The sequence below is a fragment of the Girardinichthys multiradiatus genome, chromosome 13 (assembly GCF_021462225.1).
Source record: "Girardinichthys multiradiatus isolate DD_20200921_A chromosome 13, DD_fGirMul_XY1, whole genome shotgun sequence".
Lineage (NCBI taxonomy): Eukaryota > Metazoa > Chordata > Actinopteri > Cyprinodontiformes > Goodeidae > Girardinichthys > Girardinichthys multiradiatus.
The window spans coordinates 28763507-28785901 of NC_061806.1; the positions used below are offsets into that span (position 1 = coordinate 28763507).

Genomic DNA, 22395 nt, shown 5'->3' on the forward strand with positions numbered 1-22395 from the left:
TGACCTGTTCTCTAATCTGAGCTGCTGTTAACCTGCGATTTCTGAGGCTGGTGACTCGGATGAACTTATCGTCCGCAGCAGAGGTGACTCTTGGTCTTCCTTTCCTGGGGCGGTCCTCATGTGAGCCAGTTTCTTTGTAGCGCTTGATGGTTTTTGCGACTGCACTTGGGGACACTTTCAAAGTTTTCCCAATTGTTCGGACTGACTGACCTTCATTTCTTAAAGTAATGACGGCCACTCGTTTTTCTTTACTGAGCTGCTTTTTTCTTGCCATAATACAAATTCTAACAGTCTATTCAGTAGGACTATCAGCTGTGTACTGTATCCACCTCCTGCACAACACAACTGATGGTCCCAACCCCATTTATAAGGCTTGAAATCCCACGTATTAAACCTGACAGGGCACACCTGTGAATTGTAAACTATTTCAGGTGACTACCTCTTGAAGCTCATCAACAGAATGCCAAGAGTGTGTGAAGCAGTAATCAAAGCAAAAGGTGGCTACTTTGAAGAACCTAGAATATAAGACATATTTTCAGTTGTTTCACACTTTTTTGTTCAGTATATAATTCCACATGTGTTAATTCATAGTTTTGATGCCTTCAGTGTGAAGCTACAATATTCATAGTCATGAAAATAAAGACAACTCTTTGAATGAGAAGGTGTGTCCAAACGTTTGGTCTGTACTGTATATATTTATATATATATATATATATATATATATATATCAGTACAACAACTGAATTATGCATCAGATGTGGGAATTTATGTTATTTTTTTCTTTTTAAATTAATTATTTGATTTGATTTATGATATTTTATTTGATTGCATTTAAGTTGAATTTTTATTTTTGCAGTTTTTTTCTTATTTAGCTTATTGTCGTATTTTTATATATTTCATTTTGCCATTTCATTTTCTTCTACATATTTTTTGTTTGTGTTATCATAATTCATTTATTTTTTTATTTTAATGTGTTTATGCCCAAGAGTTACAACTGAATTAGGGTTAAAACAAATCTAATCTGAAGGCTGATTTTATGATAATTATGTTGATTATTTCTTGAGGTTCCAGCTCCCAGGATTCCTGCAGTCTGAAGTCCGGCCTCCCAGACCTTCCAGTTGTTGGATCAGCTCTCCTCGCTAGTTTCAGCTGCTCTGAATCATCTGACGGACTAAACCATTCAGGGTCCGAACCCGAAACGTCCTGATTCTGAGGCTCGGTTCGTGAGTAAACTCCGTGTGGAGGATCTGATCTGTTCCTCAGTGTTTCACAGAAAAATATCTCAGGCCAGCTTCAGTCAGTAAATCAGTTTCTGCGCTCCGTTCTCAGTTGGTTCCGTCCATTTGTCCGGCATTGAAGGTTTTCGCTGCGATCAGAAATAAATCAAGGTAGCGATAGAGAGAGAGAAAGCGGAAATCAAGTACCAAACCCTTCAAAAGAAAATAATATGTAACGCAAAAATAAAATTTTCTTCTTCACATTTTTCTCTCAGTAAACCAGGCTTTAAAACCAGCCCTTACCAGCAGCCTGACGGTCCAGCAAAGATCTTCTTTGCACCAGAGCTTCAGATACAGAACACCAATGCAAGTTTTAAGCTACGGTGTGATTTTCAGCTAATAAACGGACCCTAACCTCTACACTGGAAAAAAACTGGGTCCAAATTCCTAATGACTGGAGAGACTGGTACCAGTCAATAGATTTATGTTGGCCTGGTGGTTCTCCAAGCAGTTTGATAAATAGTGACACGGAGGAAGATGTCACACGTTGTTTGAGGTCAGGCCTCATTTTAGGGTCTGCAGTTGACCAGACCATTTTTATTATCAGGCCAGTAAATTAATTTAAAGCACCTTTTTTGTTCCACGTCATCTTAAAATGTTATTTAAATGATTAAACTTATTCTTTCTGCATGGAGTTTGCATGTTCTCCCTGTGCATGTGTGGGTTCTCACCGGGTACTCCGGCTTCCTCCCACAGTCCAAAGACATGCCAGTTAGGTTAATTGGTCACTCTAAATTGCCCTTAGGTTTATGAATGAGTTTGTGTATGGTTGTATGTGTGCTGCCCTGCGATGGACTGGCAACCTGTCCAGGGTGTACCCTGCCTCTCGCCCATAGACTGCTGGAGATAGACACCAGCTTCCCCGCGACCCACTATGGAATAAGCGGTAGAAAATGACTGACTGACTGACATTTTATTTTAACACATTTACATTTATTTTAAATGGTAATAAATCTAACTTGATGTTAAAAATAAAATAAATTATTTTATTTTATTTTGAAGTGTATCAGCGGAAGTCTGACCTTTGTTTCTAAAGCTTGACCTCCCGGTTTTCAGTCTCTCCCTGTAGATTCCTCAGTGAAGACCTTCACACCCGCAGGGCTGAGCCGAACCTCTGGTTTTCAGAACTCACCGAGCGGATCTGGTTCCTAAATCAGATTTGAACACTTTTTAAATTCCCGGCGTTGGTTCTGTTTGGATTCCGTTTTTTTCCCGCATCGTTTACCGTCTCGACTCCTTCCTCTGCAGCTGGGTGTGTTTGGGACAGCTGAACCAGAGTTCGGCTGCTGTACCGCGGTGGTTCTGAGGAATGAACCCATCTGGACTCCGCCTGGACCGACACCATGGATTATAAAGAGCTGGGGGTCCGTTTGGAGGAGAAGCTGACCCTGACAGAGAAGAGTGAGTACCAGAACACATTCTGACCCGTTCTGATCCATAGGACCGTAAGTCTATCACATCCATCACCTGTAGTGATTCAGCCAATCAGATCAGTCCTTCCAGCCTCGATGGGATGAAGTTCACGTCCAGCTGCTCCAAAGCTTCTAAAGGTTCTTCCACCTGCTCAGGGTGGTTCTGTGGTCCAGAAAGCAAAGTTTCCGTTAAATCTTTGGTGTTCCGATGCTGTTGGCCCAACTTGGGGGGATACTGAGTTAATGAATGGTGTACACCTGAAAATGAAGATGGTTTCAGGTTTGTTTCTGAGAAGCAGAGATAAATGATGATGTTTGTGCACACAGAGGTCTGGTGGAGAACCTCCAGATGTTTCTCCTATGTTCTCTGGTTGAAGCACACTCTCTGTCGGTCAGCCATCCCTCCTCTTTCTTCTGGATGTGTACAGCGCCTACTGATCGCTAGAGGAAGGGATGTCTGCTGCAGCTTCTCATCACAGCAGAGGAACGCCTGGTTCACTGCATCAGAGGCTGGAACAGTCATAATCTGGGTCAGATGCTTGTGCCACATGGTTCTGCTGATGGAGTTACCAACACTTGAATCAGCTCGATCCAAAGATAACACAGTCTGACAGACAAATTTCAGCTGCATCAAGGAGATCTCCAAAGCGCTGTCAGCTGAAAACTGGGCATTCAGCAGATGATCAGCTGAAGGATGAAGAATGATGCATCTCTTAGGTTCATCTTCTGGGTTCCTGTTTCCCAAAGACAGGACATCTGTTGAAGAGAGGAGGTCTTTTTCTGACACTTGTTTGGGTTTAATGAGACGTCTGCATTAAGATCTTCCAGGTTCTTTAGGTTCTCTGGTTTGGGTGGACGCAACACTGCTCCTCTAAGGTTCTTAACTGGAAAAAGACGGAGTGCTCCCTCTGGGTCAGGGGCAAGTGTCCTCTTCAGTTAGAGTAGCTCCAGGTTACTGATGTTCCTGAGTGATGGCAGGACGGAGCAGGAGACGGACCAGAGCTTCATCTGCGGTAATGAGGATGTTGCTCTGGTCTGTGGTGGTGAAAAAGGAGCTGAGAAATGGTGTCAGCACTTGTTTTCTGGACATTTGTTTGGGATTAGAGGTGGAGGAGATGTTTTGCTGATGTGAGTGGATTTAAACCGTGGGTAGACTCAGTCCTCCTGGTGGTATAGAGCTGTGAACTGGGTTGGGTGCAGAAATCTCATTCTGGTTCTGTGCAGCATACTGTGACGGGTTTATTCCATGTATGGTTCTGCACAGCTGAGGCCGGGTTCTGATGATTGCTTTTGTGTTATATGTTGAGCTGAAAGCAGCTTGGAGTGCAGCTCAGCAGAAACCAGGCTGCAGTCTCAAGTTTCTTTGATTGAAGCATCATTAACTACAGCGGGAGTTTTGAGGACATTTTAGGTCAGACTTTCAGTCTTATAGCTGCAACATGTGGGTTAAAGTTCTGATATGAGGCTCTGCAGACATAGAAATAGCTCTGCACGCTGTGTGGGAAGATCTAAGAATTTGGAGGGTGTTGGATGGGTTTGCACGCACTTCTGCTGTATTTTGCACATAATTTTGCTGACAGTCATCATGTGTCGGGTTGGGATCAGCTGTAATCACAAGTGGGTTTTGTGCAACTGGTGAACAGGCCTGTATTGTCCTGGAGGAGAATGGGCGATCAGCTGGAAAACAAAGACTGTTTTGGTTCCTCTGAGAACTGCTGCAGGCTGCAGGCCTGGCCACCATGTGACGTTATCAGGAATGTTAGACGGTGGAGAAGACAGAAGCGTTAGATAAACAGGGACATTCTTTCTGTCTGACTCCTTGCTGAGAGCCGCAGTCTCTTTCTGCTGCAGAGAAAACTTTCCAAACGGACTCTGTGACGGCCCGATGTGCCTGCAGGACCATGAGCAGGGATTATTATCCCATGTCTGAGTGGTAAAATCAGATCTGGAGTCAGCAGAGGTTGAATTTGAAGCCCTTGGTCAATGATGCTGTGGTGCTTCATGTGTGCAGAAGCTGATGGTTTGATGTTTTGGAGGAAAATGCAGCTGCAGCGTCTCTTCAGCTCCACTGAGGAGGTAAACTGATGCTCTCCAAGATGTGAGACATTCAAAGATCTTTTTTCATGGTAAAACTGCACATCAGGACTCCCTCCCACTTGGATTCGACCCACCCTGTCCTCATATGTTCAGTCCCATCAGGCAGAGTTTTTCAGCTGGGCTGCTCTGCAGTCAGAGCTTCGTTTGGACCTCAATGCTTCTCTGTGGAAGCAATCATGAGACCTGGACCCGCTTTGGCCCCGTGAGTGCCCACAGCCCTGCTGCTGTAATGTTTCTGGAACACTTTCAAGATTCCAGCCAGCATGGAGATGAGAAAACTTTCCACAAACTGTGTCCAGTAACATGAGGAGTTATTCAAGGCAGACTGTTTAGGTTCATGGTTCTGTTGATGACCCAGATTGGACCAAGCTTCAGCTGTCAGACAGATAGAGCCACATTTGATTTTAAATACTTTGGTATACAGAGGAGATCATGGTCCTCTGCAAGGGGCACAGATCTAGTTGCTGAATAACCAGCTGACATCATCATCCCTCCACCACCGTGCTTGACAGTTGGTATGAGCTGTTTGTGCTGATCTGCTGTGTTTGGTTTTCTTCAAACATGGTTCTGTCCTTTATAGTCAAACATCTCTACTTTGGTCTCAACTGTTCAGAGGACTTTGTCCCAGAAGTCTCAGATGCAGCTTTTCAACCTAAATCCTGTTGCTACCTTGGTTTTAGAGAGAAGATGCTTTCTCCTTCAACCCTTTCAAACAGCCATATTGTTTCAGTGTCATGACCTTTCACCTTTAACCTGCTGACTGAGGCTACACAGTCCAAGCTGGACTTCAGATGGTCTGAACTTGTGGAGGATCTGCTGGAAAGTCCAAATCTTATCCACCTCTGGCTCTAAGAAGGTGGCTGATGTGTCACCTGGGTTAGTTTGGTGTAGTGTGGATCAGGAAATAACCGGAAACGCTCCATCCTGCTGCCGGGGATGAGGACGGATTCAGCTTCCTCAGAGCTTATACACACACACAGATTAGTCATGTTTTCCTTCGTAGTTGGATTTAAGGAAAGCTGAATCTATGAATGGGTCGTTGATATTAATAATCCTTTCAGCCTAATCTTGTTAGTGTGACGTGCAGATTAGCTGTAAAAGAAGCCGTCATTTCGGAGCTGCTCATAGTTTTCTTTGCATATTTCAGGCTTTTTTATAGAACAGGATAAACTTTAGTCCATCACCTGCATGATTACCCTTTAGAAAATAATAATTTAAACTCCCAGTCCATTAAATGTTATCTGTAACCTCTAAAATACGACAAAATATCTCTTTGTGATTTTAAAGTATTTTAGGGACTGTAGTCTTTATTACTGTTAGGAAAGGAAAACATTGTATTTTAATGAGTTTGATTTGGGTCTTAGAGCCAGTGTTTTTTTGAATAACGAATAAAAGAATTTATTGGCGTGTTTTGTTTTGGGGAGGGGGTTAAACCACACTAAAAAAATGTAAAAGAAATAAGTAAAATCTTGTTAGTTTTATTAGTATGTTTGCTTCTGTGAATTATTGTCAACAATAGTCAATGTTCAAAATAAACAGAAATTAAGGTTTAAGGTACTTTAAAGTCTTTCTTAGAAAATGATAATAAAAATGAAAATAACCAGTCAAAAAATCTGATTTACTTCACCAACATCATCTATATAGATTAAATGCCTGAGACAGGGATGAACGTCTTCTGGCTGGTTCTATAGAAATGTCCTGGGTCAACCCGGCTCCTCGGTCTTCCACAGCCTGGGACTGTCCTGCAGAACTGTCCTAAGGGCCTTCATAGTCCCCCCGGGCCTTTCACTGTTTCCCCCTTGTCCTTCACAGTTCACCTCAGACCCTTCACAGTTTCCCCCGGGGCCTTCACAGTCCCCCACAGGGCCTTCACAGTCCCCCCGGGGCCCTGTATGCAGCTCACCCAGTTTGTTGTCCCTGTATTGAAGAGGAAGAGATGATTCTTCCTGCAGGTTGAAACCAGGAACGTTGTCCTGCGTTGGATCTGCTGTGTTTATTCCAGGAAAGCCCCCTGTTGTTGGAGCATCAGAGGCCTTCAGCTGTCTCCTGACCTGGTTTTGGGAGATGTTTGTGTTGGTGTGATATTCAGACCTCCGACCTCTCTAACAGAAGCAGCCCAGCTTTGAAGAGTTCACCTCCACATTCACATTCCCGTCTCAGGATCTAATATTAGAGCACGGCTCCTGTTGGGTCACTGCAGCAGCCATCTTGGCTCTGCACACAGAAAATGTTGGTTCATGATATGCCGTCAGCATACGGCCTGTCAGATGGATTCCCTCTGCAGTCTGTCCTGCTGCTGCACCGTTATCAGCTCGCTGCTCGCTCTGCCTCTTTGTTCTGTTATTTGTTAAAGATAAAAGCTGCAGAAAATCTGCAGGAAAATAGCAGACAGGATTCTTTTTAGTTCCCCGTTTGACTCTGATGAGCTGAAAATCACACAGAGGCAGTTTGACCTCAGCGATGCATCATCTGTGTCCTCCAGCACGGTGTTTTCCTCTGATTCATTGAACAGCTGATGTTTTTTACAAAGAGACACTGCAGCATTATCTAACCCTGTTTAAGGGCTAAATATCCTTCCATTAAAGAAAGAAACGACTAACCTTTTATTATACACACTGCATTTTGAGCAAATATTTCTAAAATACAACAAAAACTCATCTTTCATTGGATGATTTCTTCCTTCATTCATTCCACAGAGGGTTATTTTCAGTCTTTATTTCTGATTATTCTGAATGTCAGTTAAACCCAAACATCCAGTTAATCAGAAGTTTCTCTAGTCAGTGATGGTTTGTGGAGCCGTTTAATATGCTGTCCAACATGAAGTTGTCCAACGTCAGACAACTTCATGCCACGTTGCATTGATGCAGTAATTCATGCAAATGGAGCCCCAACCAAGTCAGATGTTGTGCAGTACATGAACATACTGTTCATGGCCCACATTCCTGTATTTAAAACATTTTTCATTGGTCTAATGTAATAATATAATTTCTGAGAAACTGAATTTGGGTTTTTTATTGTTTTACTTCTCTGAGCCATTGTCCAGGTACTTTTAGATGTTTCCCTGGTCCAAAACACCTGAATCAGATGGCTAAAAGACCTCCTCAGCATCTTATGAAGTTCTACAGAGTCCTGCTAATGACCCGATTATATGACTCCAGTGTGTTGAAGCAAAGATGCATCTAAAGCTGCAGGACACCAGCCCCTGAGGACTGGAGTTTGAGATCCTGGGTGTAAATAGCCATGGGGGTTGGATGGATGGATTTTTCATTGAAATTCTCAGTTATTGAGATGTTCCTGGAAGGTTACTAATCATTCAGGAACTCAGAAACTAACCGCTGCAGGGTTCCAGAGGATTCTTGGCCCGTTCCTGCTGAATCCCAGAAGCTCAGCCGCCCGTGGTTGTTGTTGTCGTCTGATTGTCCTTCTTATGAAGCTCTGAACATTTCCAACAGGAGACACATCTGGATCCAGCCCTGAAAGAACCACAGAGTTCCTGATACTGATGGTTCCCCATCCCATCACAGCCCATGCTTTTTCCCGCCTGGACGGGTTTTCTCAGATGTCCAGCTGAAGCATGGACTTGTCGGTCTTGAGAAGACAGGTCCCCTGTCTCTGTCATTCTGAGAGGAGCTCGTCTCTGGAGAACTCAGCCTTGAATTCAGACGTGGCTTCCTGCTTGTAGAAAACAGTCCCAGGATTATTTCTGGGGTTGATCATGATGGTTTTCCAAGGCTCACTATAGTCCTTATGGGAATACTGATGATTCCTTCAGCCTCTTAACCGGTCCACTGTCCCATGTTCTGTTTTTAGGCAGATAAAGTTTCTCTTCCAACCCGTCCAAGGCTGGATGATGACCTATCAGCTGAGATTAAATTTAGTCCTTAGTCACACCTCAGGGTGCTGCCAGACGGAGTTATGTCCCACTTCTGCTGCCTGTAAACATAAACAGTGTGTGGGGTCAGAGATGGTTTCCATCACAATCGGACCAGAACAGAATCAGGACCGTTGATCCTGCGTCTTTTTGTGGTGTTTCTTCTTCCAGGATCTGAAGCAGAGAAAAACAAAGAGCCTGCTTGAAGGTGCTGGTTGCTTTGGTTTGGATAAATTCTGGTCTTCTGATCCATCACACAGCTCTCCGGGTCTCACAGTTCTCTGCTCAGACCTTTTAGCAAACTTCATTAAGTTCTGATCCGACTGCAACTGTTTTCCCACATTCCTGACTCATAAAGCTTCCATCTAACAGGATCATACAGTCAGCTGTTTAAGGAATGGGTCCAACATGAACTGGTTTTATGTGTTCTTGGATTCAAGCAAAATCTGACAGAAAAATGAGGCAACCAGAACCAGAACCTCATGTTGGTGCTCTAGAGACATTTTTCACTCTCAGCTCCAACATTCAGTCAGTTTTATTAAGTTCATCTTAATATAATATAATATCCATCCATCCATCCATTACTTTCTTTAATAACGCTCTCCATCGACTCCTAGAGGTTCCCATGGTGTCCTGGACCTGGGGGGATATATTTGGACCCTCCACGGGTCTTCGTCCTGTGGGACATGCCTGAAGAACCTCCAATGTGAGGCTGACCATTTCAATGTGGAGGTTGGAGCAGCTGCTGTACTCTGAGCTCCTCCTGGATGATTGAGCTCCTCTCCTTAATTCTAAGCCAGAGTCTGGGCACCTTACAGAGGAAGCTCATATCAGCTGCATGTATCCAGGATATGGTTCTTTTGGTCCTGATCCATATCTCTGGACCATGTGAGGACCAGGTGAGGGTTGGATCTTAGCAGTAGATCATGATCTTCACCTTTCAGCTCAGCTCCTTTGTAATTTGTCATGAGGTCACACAATTCTGGAAAACCCAGGTGTTCTAGGTCCTGGGGGCCCGTTAGTGAACCAGACTGGTACCACTGCAGAGCAGACAGCCATGAATGAAGTTTGTTACAGTTGGTAGAGGGATGTGTGTGGTCTCTGAAGCCAGCCCAGATGGTCTCTGCTGGACTGGGACTGGTTTTTAAATGAGTCATAGTTGCTTCTCCACACATCCTGAGTGTGTCTGAACAATTGTGCTCCATCTCTGCTTGTCCCTGAAGAGCTGAGGAAGTGATGTAATGATGAGGTCATGGAAGACAGGAAATGAAACTCATGATGGAAGCCCCGGACTCTAAAATAAGCATCAACATATTGTCTTGATTTCCTCATTTCCCTTTGACCTTATTATTCATTTGATCGTTGCCATGGTGACCGGAGAAGCAGGAGGAGGAGTGTAACATCTGATTCATTCATGAATCAGATGTCCAGACCTAATTCTCTGCTTCATGGAGGTTTACTGGGAAAGACTGAGTGTCATTTTTCGATTTTGTTTATCAGCAGATCATTAGTACCTCCACAGAAGAATCGGTGCTACGGTTGTTTCCATTACAGAGATGGTGGTGTTAACTTCTGGTCCTGTTTGCGGTCTTCATGGAGAAGATCTCGGGGTGTGGTCATGGAGGCTGTAATTTTAGTGCAGATGATGTGGTTCTTTTGGCATGTTCAGGTCAGGACCTTCTGCAGATGATGTGGTTCCATTGGCATCTTTAGGGCAGTGCTTTCAGCTTGCGGAGGGCTGGTTTGCAGCTGAGTGTGAAGCATCTGCAATAACCTCTTCCTACTTTGAGGTCATGGTTCTCAATGATCCTTCATTGTGAGGCAGAGTCTCAGCTCCAAGCAGAACTGGTCCTAGGTCCCTGGGTTGTAGCAGGGTGTATGTTGGATTTTGGGTTCTGCTCATTGTAAGGAGGAGCTGTGGATGTCCAGATCTTCCTAACAAACAGACTGAAGGCTTGTTTTGCTCCCAGGAATGTGTTTCCTCTGCTTTCCCTCGGGCGTGGAGCCCTGTTGTCCAACAGTGTTTCCGGACTTGTTTTTATCCCTGAAGGAGGAAGGGGTGCAGACATCTGTCAAGAACATGTGGGTTCTGTTTTCAGGAGAAATCCTGAGATTCCAGGAGGAGTTTTTGTCTGTTTGTTGTGTCATCCTGTTGCACTGCGCAGCTTTAATCTTTGTAAGTCGTTTGCTGCACAGAATCATGCCAGAGATTCCTGAGTTTGGCCTGACCCAGATCCAACATGTTCTGCTCGTCACAAAACCATGCAGCATGCACGCACAGGTTCATGCACAAAACTGAACAATAGACTGACCCGCTTCACTGAGACACGGAATAGTTTTAGTTTTTAATCAAAATGCAACTAATTAGAAGGTTTCCTCCATGCAATTGATCTCTGCTTTATCAGCACAGAAAATGCTAAACAGGCTTGATTTCTATCGCAATCAATTATCTGTAGGACAGAAAATACAGTTTTAGCACCAAAATGACCCAGTTTCAACTTTACATGATCTCATTGTGTTCTCCAGTACAGAAACCTCATATTTTAGGTAGTTTTCCTCTAAACTGAGTGCAGGTTCCTGCCGTTCCTGTTGCAGCGCATTTTGCAGTTTGTGGTCAGGTCACCGCCCTGAGGTGCCTCGACAGCAGCCTGCCCCTTTTATGGGGCCGCATTCTCTCTGCTTACAGCTAATAATAAACCCCTCAGTGAGTCTGAGACAACATGGAGGGAGGAGGTGACGGGAACATCAGGCTGAATTAGGGTTTCTGTGTTAAATGGAGCCTGTCATGAATGTCTGTGGATCATGTGATGCACTTGTTGACTTGTTGCTGCAGGCTGGAGGCAGGCCGTTGTATTGTCCAGCAGAAAATAAGTGATGTCAGTATCAGTGAGCAGAAAGCATGATGGTTTTAGGTTGTTTCCTTTGGATTTACATCACTGCAGTCAGTAGACATCAAGCATCTCAAATACAACCCAGTTCCAGTGAAGTTGGGACGTTGTGTAAAACGTCAATAAATACAGAAAACAATAATTTGCAAATCCTGTTCAAGCTTAATGCAACTCCAGTGTTCTCAATGGGAGACCGGTCTGGACTGCAGGCAGGCCAGTCTGGTACCAGAACTCTCACAATGAAGCCACGCTGTTGGAACACGAGCAGAATGTGGCTTGGCATGGCTGTAATAAGCAGGGACATCCCTGAAGAAGACGTTGCTTGGATGGCAGCATATGTTGCTCCAGAACCTGTATGTACCTTTCAGCATTAATGGTGCCATCACAGATGGGCCAGCTAACAATGCCATGGGCAATAACACACCCCCATACCATCACAGATGCTGGCTGCTGAACTTTGCTCTGATAGCAATCCAGATAGTCATTTTCCTCTTTGGCCCAGAGGACATAGCGTCCATGATTTCCAGAAACAGTTTGAAATGTGGACTCATCAGACCACAGCACACTTTTCTAATTTTGCCTTAGTCCATCTCAGATGAGCTCAGGCCCAGAGAACCCGGTGGCGGTTCCGGGTGGTGTTGATTTATGGCTTTGTCTTTGCATGGCAGAGGTTTAACTGACACTTTTAGATGTCCCAGCTTTTTTGGAAAGTGTTGCAAGCATCAAATTCAAATTTGTGAATATTTGCAAAAAAAAAAAAAAACAAAATCAATAAAGTTTATCAGTTTGAAAATAATTAAATATCTTGTCTTTGTTGTGGATTCAGTTGTATGCAGGTTGAACAGGATTTACAAATCATTAAATTCTGTTTTTAGTGGAATTTGGTTTTATATATTTGTTTCCCAGAAAACAGGACAAATCTGGGACGGTAATGACAATTTGTTGCTCAATCAGACTCCATGAAAGTCTCTGAGGAGCAAATATGTTTTTGAGGATCTCAAGTTAGAGAGAAGTATGTGGGAAAGTTCCTCACAGAAAGGCTGGAAGGATCTTCATTGTCCAGAGCAGAACATCATGAAACCATCAAGGAATCTGGAGGAATTTCATGGAGCTGCCTCTGCTGGACAGCACTCTGATCCCTCAGACGGTTCTGCATCCAGAACCTTTTTCCATCACCAGCTGATAGAACCTCATGGAGTAGGAATTACCTTGGAGAACCTTTGTCCAGCTCTACAACACAGAGTTACATTCATAGACTTTATTGAGCAGAGAAGAAGCCTGAGAAGGACTTCACTGTAGAACGGTGAAATCCTCCTCAGGCTGCAGTTATTCTTCAGACGGCCTCCACGTCTTGGCTCTCAGACTGGTTTCAGGTGAAGAAAGCTTCCAGCAGCTACTATATGCCCATCTCTGACTCCTTGTAATTTGTTCTGCTGAAACCTGAGCTAACCTGCCTTTTGAGCTCTAATTCTCTGGTCTCGCATGGTGGGACCTTAAGGCCGAGTTCTGCTAATCCTTGGTGACTCCTGATGGATCAGGATGGTATGTGATTCTGATGAAGACTCATCTGAACACATTCAGGACTTTAAATTGCTCCTCTCAGGCCTGTGTGGAGGTGCAAGTGGACACCAGCCAGGTGTTAATTTGTGTTTGATTTGGTTCAGTGAGTGTCTGGACAGGCCTGAGGAGAGCTCCCCTCTCCATCTACTGGTTCTTGGCTGAACCCAGTGCAGCTCACTCACCTTCAGACCTGTCTAATGGTTTCTACACCTCACTGCCAGACTACAACGGTTCTCATGTGTCTGAGCTCCTGTCCTTCAGCTTGGTGTAACTGTTCTAGCAGAACCGAGAAGGTCTGCTGTCCTGGCAGCAGGCATCGCTGCAGCCCTGTTGCAGTTTATCAGTCAATCAGGAGCAGCAGCTCTAAGATGCTGCGTGCCGACTGAAATGCCAGGTTCTGAAAGGACGACTTCATCACGGCTGGTTCATCCTGGGTAAATGTTTTTGGTTTGGAAGCTCAGCTGTTCATCAGTCAGTCAGGGAAACAAACCTCTAACTCACCTGTATGAACCTGTGGTCATGGCCAGAGATGCACAATAAATCCCAGTCATCATCAAAGCATCAGTGTCTGCAACAGTCACGAAGGATGCTTGGACATGATTTTTGGTAGGTTGTAATATTTCAGGCCTCCATGCATTAAAACTCTGCTCTCCAACAGTATATTTGTCCACTTGGAAGGAATTTTACTTTACCTCATATCCACGGCTAGTGGATCTGAGTGACTTAGATCTTGTGAAGAGCAGAGACCAGGGAGCAAAATGTGGGTTAATCATCTCAGTGTCATGTTCTCCTAACATCTCAGTCATGAACAGAATTCATCCTGAATGGGTCTTCTCGTTCAGACTGTAACAGACAGGAAGGGCTGCTGCAGAGCTGCCTCGGGCACCTAGATCTCATTTTGCTGTATTATGATGCAGCATCAAATTATTTCCTTTACTTACTTATTAAAACGTGCAGAAATAAGAGCTGTGTATAAGGCCAGCAGCTAAGGCAGAGGTTGCTCTCACAGCGACAACCTCATGACAGAGTTAAATTAATATTAAAGTGAGCCATATTGAGATGTGTCCCAGATACACATCAGACCCCCCTCAGCTGTAACCTCTGGGGGTTTCTATGTGTTTTAGTTCCTCTGGGGGTTAATTAGGAGCAGTAATTATGTTCCTTATAATTTAAACTCAGTCAGTCTGGGCTGTATGTGAATGAATGCTGTGTGTTTGCAACATGTGTGTTTTATTGAGGGGACGGGAAGAATCCAGCATGTTTATGATTCCTAACGAAGTTGGAGCGTTAACGGAGTCAGGTTCATGGTGAAGGTGAGGAGAAACGGGTTTAACTGAGGCTGACACCACAACAAGACTTCATGCGTTAAGCATGAATGAACAGCGACGGACCAGAACCTAATGTCTGCACACAGTCAGGATCATGTTTGGATTCTGATTTCTCTATTATCTGCTGCAGAAACTGATTGTAGTTGAGTCAAAAGTAAAATGTAGAATAAAGGGTTCTCAGAACTCTTACAATCTTTAAGGTCCATATTGTCCTTCACTGCTTTTATGCTCCAGCACACCGTGTATCCGGTATAAAATCTGATTTGTCTTTTTCCTGCAGCTCTGCCTCTGCCGTCAGAATCTCCATCCCTCCAGAACGGTGACAAGAAGCCAGGGAATGAACTTCTGACACCGGATGACTCGGCTGTCTCGGATCTCTCTCCTAAAACAGACTCCAAATCAGAGACCCTCACCAAGACAGATGCCTCCTTAAAGACCGAAGCCAGACCGTCGACCCCTGGCTCCAGCAGCAGCAGTCCCCAACCCAAGAAAGGTACGCTGAGGTGTGCAGGGTTCTGGGTTCTTTGAAACGAGACAGACGCAGATCAGTTTGAAGCACAGTCAAACCATTTTAAGTTGATCTGCTAAAGCTATAGGAGAAGAACTGTCAACCAGGTGTTTTAGTGAATGAATGGGGGAATATGTAGAGGTTTAAACCTTGAGATGCCTGTCCAACTTTGGGTTCAAAGCTTTGTTTATATAGCACATTTCAAACAGTAAAAGACTGAAACCCAGCCAGGACTGAGACTTCTAGGTCAACATGTTCAAGTCTGGACAAAAGAATGCTGTGATCAACTGTGTCAAAGGCTGCAGGCAGATCTACAACAACAGAACATCCAGAGTTTACAGGTAAAAGAAGATCATGAAGGCAGTTTGAATACGAGCCTTTTAGTTAGGGAGAATATTCCGATTAGGATTTCTCTGGTTGATAACAGGCTGTAAAACTGCAGCTGGTACAGGTGACAAGGAAGCTATCAGCTGATGTAAAATGGTGGGTCCAAAAATGTGACGGTTTCCTTTAAGAGACGAGAGGGGAGGGGATCTAGGATGACTGAAACGGCTGAAAAACAGCCCAGGAGTTAAAGGATGGAGGCGGATGAATAGCAGAAGGAATGTGTGAAGACTTTAAATCAGAAACTTCATCAGGGGATTTTTAAAACATCCTCAAAGAGCACAACAGAAACCCCCGTAGGATGAAGGTCACTGGGGTTAATTATAGAGTTAAGGATGTTCAATAAAACTCTGACTGTTGGCAGACATGTTGAACACTTGAATCAAGCCTGAGGTGCAGATCTGTTTCATCTGGACCGGAGCAACAGAATCCAGGATGCCAGAGCACGAAGTGGGCCGAATGACTGACTGAAGCTGCTGAAGGTGGAGTAAAAGAGACCAGCGATCCGGTGGTTGTTCAGGTGCAAACAGAGCGCTGCTTTGTTCCCATTGGACACAGAGTTGAATATAAGACGTTGCGTGCCTCACAGAGAGGAACTCCACACACTTTACTCATCAAAGCCTGCATGCTTACGGGCTGAAACCCTGAGAAGCTCCACCAGGCTGCTGTCTGACGCACAGAGCCTCACTGAACATCTTACTGCCACAGAACCGACCAGATGACATGAATCCTTCACAGAACCTGTTCATTAGAACTTCTACAGCAGTGGAATCATTAGAAACACAACTAACAAGCTGACATGTATTTTTTCCCCTCAGGGTCAAATTTATACATACAGGCAGGCTCAAATGGATCTACTCACCATTAAGACTCTATGCAGCCATCAACTCTTTCTGTCATCATTCTGGGTGATGTTGACCAGAACCGGTTTCCTGAAATAGACCCTTAATTACTTAGCAGAGTTGAGGTCAGAGTTTTGGGAGGTCTTTTCCAGAAGCCTAATGTTATCCCGCTTTATCCATTCCAGAAAAGGTTTGTCTCGTTGAAACACAAAACTAGGTCCAGTTCTCAACCATCTAACTGTTGGGTTGAGATGGAGTTGAAGAATTTGGAGGTAGTCCTCCTCCTTCATTATTTTATCCACTTTGTGCACCGGTACCACTGAGAGTGAAACAGCGCCACAGCATGATGCTGTAGTTGGTACAGTGTTGTTAGGTCCAAAAGCCTTTTAAACATATTTCTTCTCATTGTGCTAGACATGACAGTGATCGCTGATGTTGATATTTTACCAGATTTGACCGGAATAAAAACTGGATTTACTGACATCCCTCCAACATGGACTCTGTGGAGCAGAACCAGAACTCTGTGCTGAATCTTTGACTCACAAAAGCGTTTAAAAATCCAAACCCGCTGAGCTGTTTGTTGAGAAGCTCCTCAGCCATGCGGCGTGGGTGTGTTACCATGGAAACGTGTTCATCTGCTGATGCAGAGTTATGAGACGTTTTTGTCCCAGTTCACGAAGACGTTACACTGCGGACACTGGATTAAACACGGATCGTTCAGCCAACATCTGGGTTAAAACGAGCTACGTGCAAAAGTACTGCAAAAGCAGTAGATTACGATGACTTCAGTAACCCTGCAAGGCCAAGCCTGCTTTATTGGGTTGAACCTGAACCGGCAGTTGGAGTGTTCTCTAACCTCTTCATTGCTGCAGCAACCCTCTGCAGATCTATCTGGGTTTTTATTGTTGCAGATAAGGATGGATTCCTGGACTCAGCACTCCCTCCCAGTGCCTGTTGGTTTTTTGTGCCTGCATCAGGCTGTGGGGGTCACTGGTTTTCTCAGCGAACCACTTAGACACCAGTTTTTCTCCTCGGGGTCCTGATGGGAGTCGTTCCTTTAAGGCCAGATGTATGGATGTGGAGAGGAGGAGGTGAAGTGATCTGCAGATCAACTGTGTGGGAAGCTCTCTGCAAGGTGGAAGGAGGGAGGGATGCAGGTTGCTATGGAGACGGAGCAGAAAAGTGCTGCAGGGGAAGCTCTGATTGGTCGATAATGTTAGCACACATTTTCAGGACAAGAAGGAGAAAAGAGAGGTGAAGGTTTCTGACACGTCACTGCTTCTGTTGATCCATCAGAACCCCCAGGCGACCCACACAGTGACTGAAACAAACATGTCTGACCTGAACTACTGCAGACCTGTTGGTTGATGTCTTGAAGAGAAACTCCTGATCAATTTTCTTCATGTTTCCCATCCAAGGATCCAGACTTTTCTTTTTTCAGGTCTTTTAGTTTGAGCAGCATAGAGCAGATGATCATCTGAGGGATGATGTGTTTGTATCAGACATTGTTCCTCTGCTGGAGATGACTCTGCTTCTGTTGTCCTCCACATGTTCAGTTTCATCAGTTTTTATTTAGATGCAGTGCAGGATGCAGAGACATGTGAACACATTAAGTTTTTTCACTAGTTTTTAACTCATTTTCTACTGTGATTAGTGGAGGAAACATGCAGATTATTTAATTCAATTTCAGTTTCAATTCAGTTTATTTATATAGCGAAATTCACAACACATGTTGTCTCAAGGTACTTCACAAAAGTCAGGTACATACATTCCAATTAATCCTAACCATTGAACAGTGCAGTCAGATTCAGTTATTTATTCAAATTGGATAAAAAGTTTTTCTATCTAAGGAAACCCAGCAGATTGCATCCAGTCAGTGACTTGCAGCATTCCCTCCTCCTGGATGAGCATGTAGAGACAGTGGACAGTCACTGGCATTGACTTTGCAGCAATATTTAACCTTAGGGTTCTGCCTGTGTGAGAGGAGACTGGACCAGAGGGTGTGCTCCACCCATCAAAGGGGTCACTCATTCAGCAGTTGAATTATCTGACAATAAATACAACTTTAATTGAAATGTTTATGCTTTTTCTTTCAGACTCGATGAGCTCAGAGCAGCGACAGAAACTCGCGAAGGAACGCAGAGAGGAGCGTGCTCGTTATATCGGTAAGAACCCCCACTCCCGTCTGAACACTCCTGTAACTTCCGACTGTCCGAATGCATGGAGAAGGATTCTTAAAACCCGCTCAGTGTGAGGATGTTCCCTGTATGTTTCTGCTCTGATGTCTCCTATTGTGTCTTGCTGCACGGCTGTCAGAACAACAAACTCAGCTGCAAGGTACGTTGCTTCACTAACCATCCATCCATCCATCCATCGAGTTAATTTTCTTTCCTCATCCTCTCATGGAAACATAAACTCCTTTAACTACCTGTTTTACATGTTTCTGCTTCAGATTTATTCTGACTTTGTGGTTTCTGAATGTTCCCCCCTTGGTTCTGATTCTACTGGAGGTCTGAATATTAGCAGCCAATCAGATCCAAGCTTACGGAGCTGTGCGTGAAAAATGAGGCATCATTACCGTGAAGTCAGAAAAGGCGTCACAGAGAGATTAGATTGAATTATTCAGTCATTAGCTGCAGAGCTGTGGTCCAACTGCAGCAGATAAAGAAGAAATCTGCAGCTGCTCTGGGATCAGACAGCAGGCACAGTCTGACTGTGCAGTTTAAATTTTGTGCAAATGCACACATGATGTCTTACAGACTGTGGAGAATTATCACACCTTGTTGCTGTGCTCTGAATAGTTTATGTTGAATAGTGTTTGCAAAGATCAGTGTGGGGCGTTAAGGTGATTGATGGAGAAGGAGGAGGCCCTTTCACTGGTGAAGCTCAGATGTTTGTTGTTTCTGCTCTTTTAGCTGAAGCTGCAGAAAATGAAATTAAACCCCGAACCCCTAACATCGCTGTAACAGAACAGAAGCTGTTTAATAATGTTTATTAATGTATTTATTAATGTATAAATGTTAATTAATCTGTCCATCTCACAGCGTTCAGATGTAATATTAACATCTTTAATTATCCATAACAGGAACGTTTTGGACAGAATGGAGCTTGATCTGTCTGTTCAGCTTTGTTTCCATCCGTTCAGTTCAGCCTGCAACACATTCCAGAAAACATGACAACTCTGGGATAGTAATGATGATAATCCTTAGATGGTTCTTCATCACCAGCTGATAGAACCTCATAGGGCAGGGATTACTTTCAAGAACCTTTGTCCAGCTCTACAACGGAGTTACATTCACAGCTGCTTTCAGGACCACATCTTCTCGACGGATGTCCATCATTTTGCAAAATGACAATGTTAACCATATTCCAAAGGCTTGGCTGAGGAAGAGGAGGGTACAGCTGCTGGTGACAACCCCGTACTGTTGGACAGCTTCAGACATGTTTGCAGGGAGAACGGGACACCTGCACCAACAAGTTTAAATGTTGTGAGAAGGAATGGGAATATTGTTTTTGGTGTTTTGGCTTGAAGTTTAGGAATGGATGGATTCTTAGATTTTAGGAGTGTGAAGCTGATAAGAGAAAACAGAAACCATCTTAACCTCACACTGAGAGGAAATGGAAGAAGATTGTTTTTGTGGATGTGGAGTTGAATGGTCCAGAAGTGTCTCCAAAAGAAGGAGCATCTCGCAGCAGCTTAAATTGAAAAGGATTTATTGCAGTTTAATTGTCAGCAGCAGAGTGTGTGAAGACAAACAGACGTAAGACGCAGCAGGAAGCTGCAGCATATTTACTGTCTGCAGGATTATAGTGAAATGAACACAGAGTCTTCCATCTGGTTCTCTGTTTGTTGCTGCTGATGGTGTTTGGAGCTCTGGATGATTAATCATTGCTTTATTCTAAAAAAATGCACATTTAAAAGGTACTTCCTGCTGCACACACTGGCTACTTTGTGTTTTTAGGCTGATGGTCGTCACAGGGGGAATTATGGTTCTTTTTCAGGTCAAACTCCAGTTGAAGTCTGAGAAATAGAACTCCTACTGAGAAAAAATTGAGAAAACAAACTAGAATAAGTTGATCTTAGACTTAACCTGAATTACTCTGGTAACGTTAGTTAAGATCCAACCCAACAGGTGACTTCTAATCTAGCCTTATGGAAACTCCCAGATGGTTAAAGAAAGTTCTAACCTACTGGGAGTTTCTGTCTCGAAGCAGAGCTTTTCCAGTAAGGCTGACAAACAGCAGCTAAGTGACGCTTTCAGCCAGACCCTGCTTCCTGTTTCTCATAAGCTTCTGTGTTTTTGTGCCGCCGCTGCAGCCGTGAAGAAGGCCCAGTGGCTGGAGAAGGAGGAGAAGGCCCGGCAGCTGAGGGAGAGCCAGCTGGAGGACCGCAGGAGGAAACTGGAGGAGCAGAGGCTGAAGGCGGAGAAACGCAGAGCGATTCTGGAAGAGAAGCAGAGACAGAAACTGGAGAAGAACAAGGTGAGAAGCTCAGTTTTACACAGATCTTCTTTATCAACACTTGGATGAACAACAAGTCTCGATACAGAATATAAATTTATTTTCATCTTATAAATCCTTTCTTCTAATGGTTTATGCATTTTAAAACCTTTATTCATTCCACAACAGACAAAATGTGATTTTAGCTCCAACAAAGTGATTTCAGCTGAAAACGTAGCCTGAGGTTGATGATCAGCTGAAGGATGTAGCATCTCTGAGATGTTGGGTCAGATCTTTGATGGAGGTGACTTTCAGAGACTGATCATCTAGCTGGAGAGAGTTTTCAGGCCTGAAGCCTCTTTTGTCCTCAGATCTTTAACCACAAAACGCACCAAATGCAACAATTCTTTACTCTGCCGCTAGTCTTTGGTATGTTTGTACATTCAGAAAGAAAAATGGGAACAAATGGTGTGTCTTTACATTGTGTTATCTGCTTTAACTCTTAAACTGGACTTAGACTGGGGGAAAAGCCACCAGGAGAGCTGCTGATCCAGTCCACATTAGAGGAAAGTCTAAAATAGGAGCTGGATCAGGAGTGGACTGTGGACTGGTCCAGTTCAACCAGACTGGGTGCATGTGTACCTTAATTTGCCGGTTAATTCTCAAAGTGAAATGTGTAAAAAAGTCACTTTGGGCAGTAAAATCTAAACCTTTCAGCACAGAAACTGTAAGTAATAATTATATTTTCTTTTTATGCACTTATCATAAAGCGGTCTACTGAAACTCAATATGATGATAAAACAGAAACATAACAGCGAGGATTTCTTCTTCCAGCTGTTTATTTAATTCAACTTTATTTAATTTTTTTATTTTAATTTTGTTAAATGTATTTGATTAATTCAAGTTTTATTATTGGCCTTTATTTCACATTTTATAATTTATTTAAAAATTTTTATAGTATTTTCCACTTTTATTTTCCATTTATTTATTTTCAGGCATTTTTATCCTGAATTGTATTGTGTTTTATATTCTTCGATTGGATTTGTTTTATTTTACTTCATTTTGTTAAGGTTTACTTTATTACATTTTTACTTAAAAAAAAAAATACAATGTCCAAACTTAAAATTATGAGATTTGAAAAAAAAGGATACATTTATATTCGGAACTTAATATTTGGGAACTTGTAATAAAACTGATCCAAACCTGCATTTTGGAAGGAAACAAATCACATGATTTATCTTTAATTCATAAAAATTGTCAGACACTTTTAAACTCGGCTGTTTGTTTCCACAGGAACGATACGAAGCGGCCATCAAGAGGTCAACGAAGAAGACGTGGGCTGAGATCCGCCAGCAGAGGTGGTCCTGGGCTGGCGGACTCAACCAGACTTCCCGCAGAGAAAGTGAGTTTCAGATGAACTGGTCAGAGGTGCAAACTGTGAAACACGGTCAAATATACGACATCCTGTCTGTAACTTGATACTTTGTGTTGCACAGACTGTGGCTCGCTGCTGCAGCTGATGCAATGCCAGGAAATAGCTCGTCATGAGGGCGGGGTACCAGGGACTGATGAGCTACACAATTGTTTCTCCTGCTAACACTTAAAATCTCTTAGTGTTTTGGTCATCAGCTGGTTGTGATTGTTTCTTTTACTGCCAGGTAGCCATTATTGCCAAGGAGTAAAGAGTAATTTTCCTTCTCCAACTGTCCTGTTATTAGAGTCAGATGTGCGGCAAACAAGAGAGATCCTGAATTTGTGTGAAATTTGGTTTTTATTATCAGCTGTTGC

The 22395-nt window shown here is 43.6% G+C and overlaps 1 protein-coding gene across 6 annotated transcripts in view; it reads left to right on the plus strand.

The window, feature by feature from the left end:
• Positions 1–2326: 2326 nt before the first annotated feature.
• Positions 2327–22395, plus strand: part of LOC124879135 (MAP7 domain-containing protein 1-like) — a 35698-nt gene continuing 15629 nt past the window's right edge. For 2 of the 6 annotated variants that reach the window (XM_047383475.1, XM_047383478.1), the window contains exons 1-6: positions 2327–2678; positions 14714–14926; positions 18264–18332; positions 18484–18504; positions 20486–20649; positions 21901–22009. In XM_047383475.1, coding sequence (XP_047239431.1) covers positions 2621–2678; positions 14714–14926; positions 18264–18332; positions 18484–18504; positions 20486–20649; positions 21901–22009 — 634 coding nt within the window. In that variant the 5' untranslated portion in view covers positions 2327–2620. The remainder of the gene's footprint in view (positions 2679–14713; positions 14927–18263; positions 18333–18483; positions 18505–20485; positions 20650–21900; positions 22010–22395) is intronic. The other 4 variants (XM_047383477.1, XM_047383480.1, XM_047383476.1 and 1 more) reach the window with 2 other exon arrangements.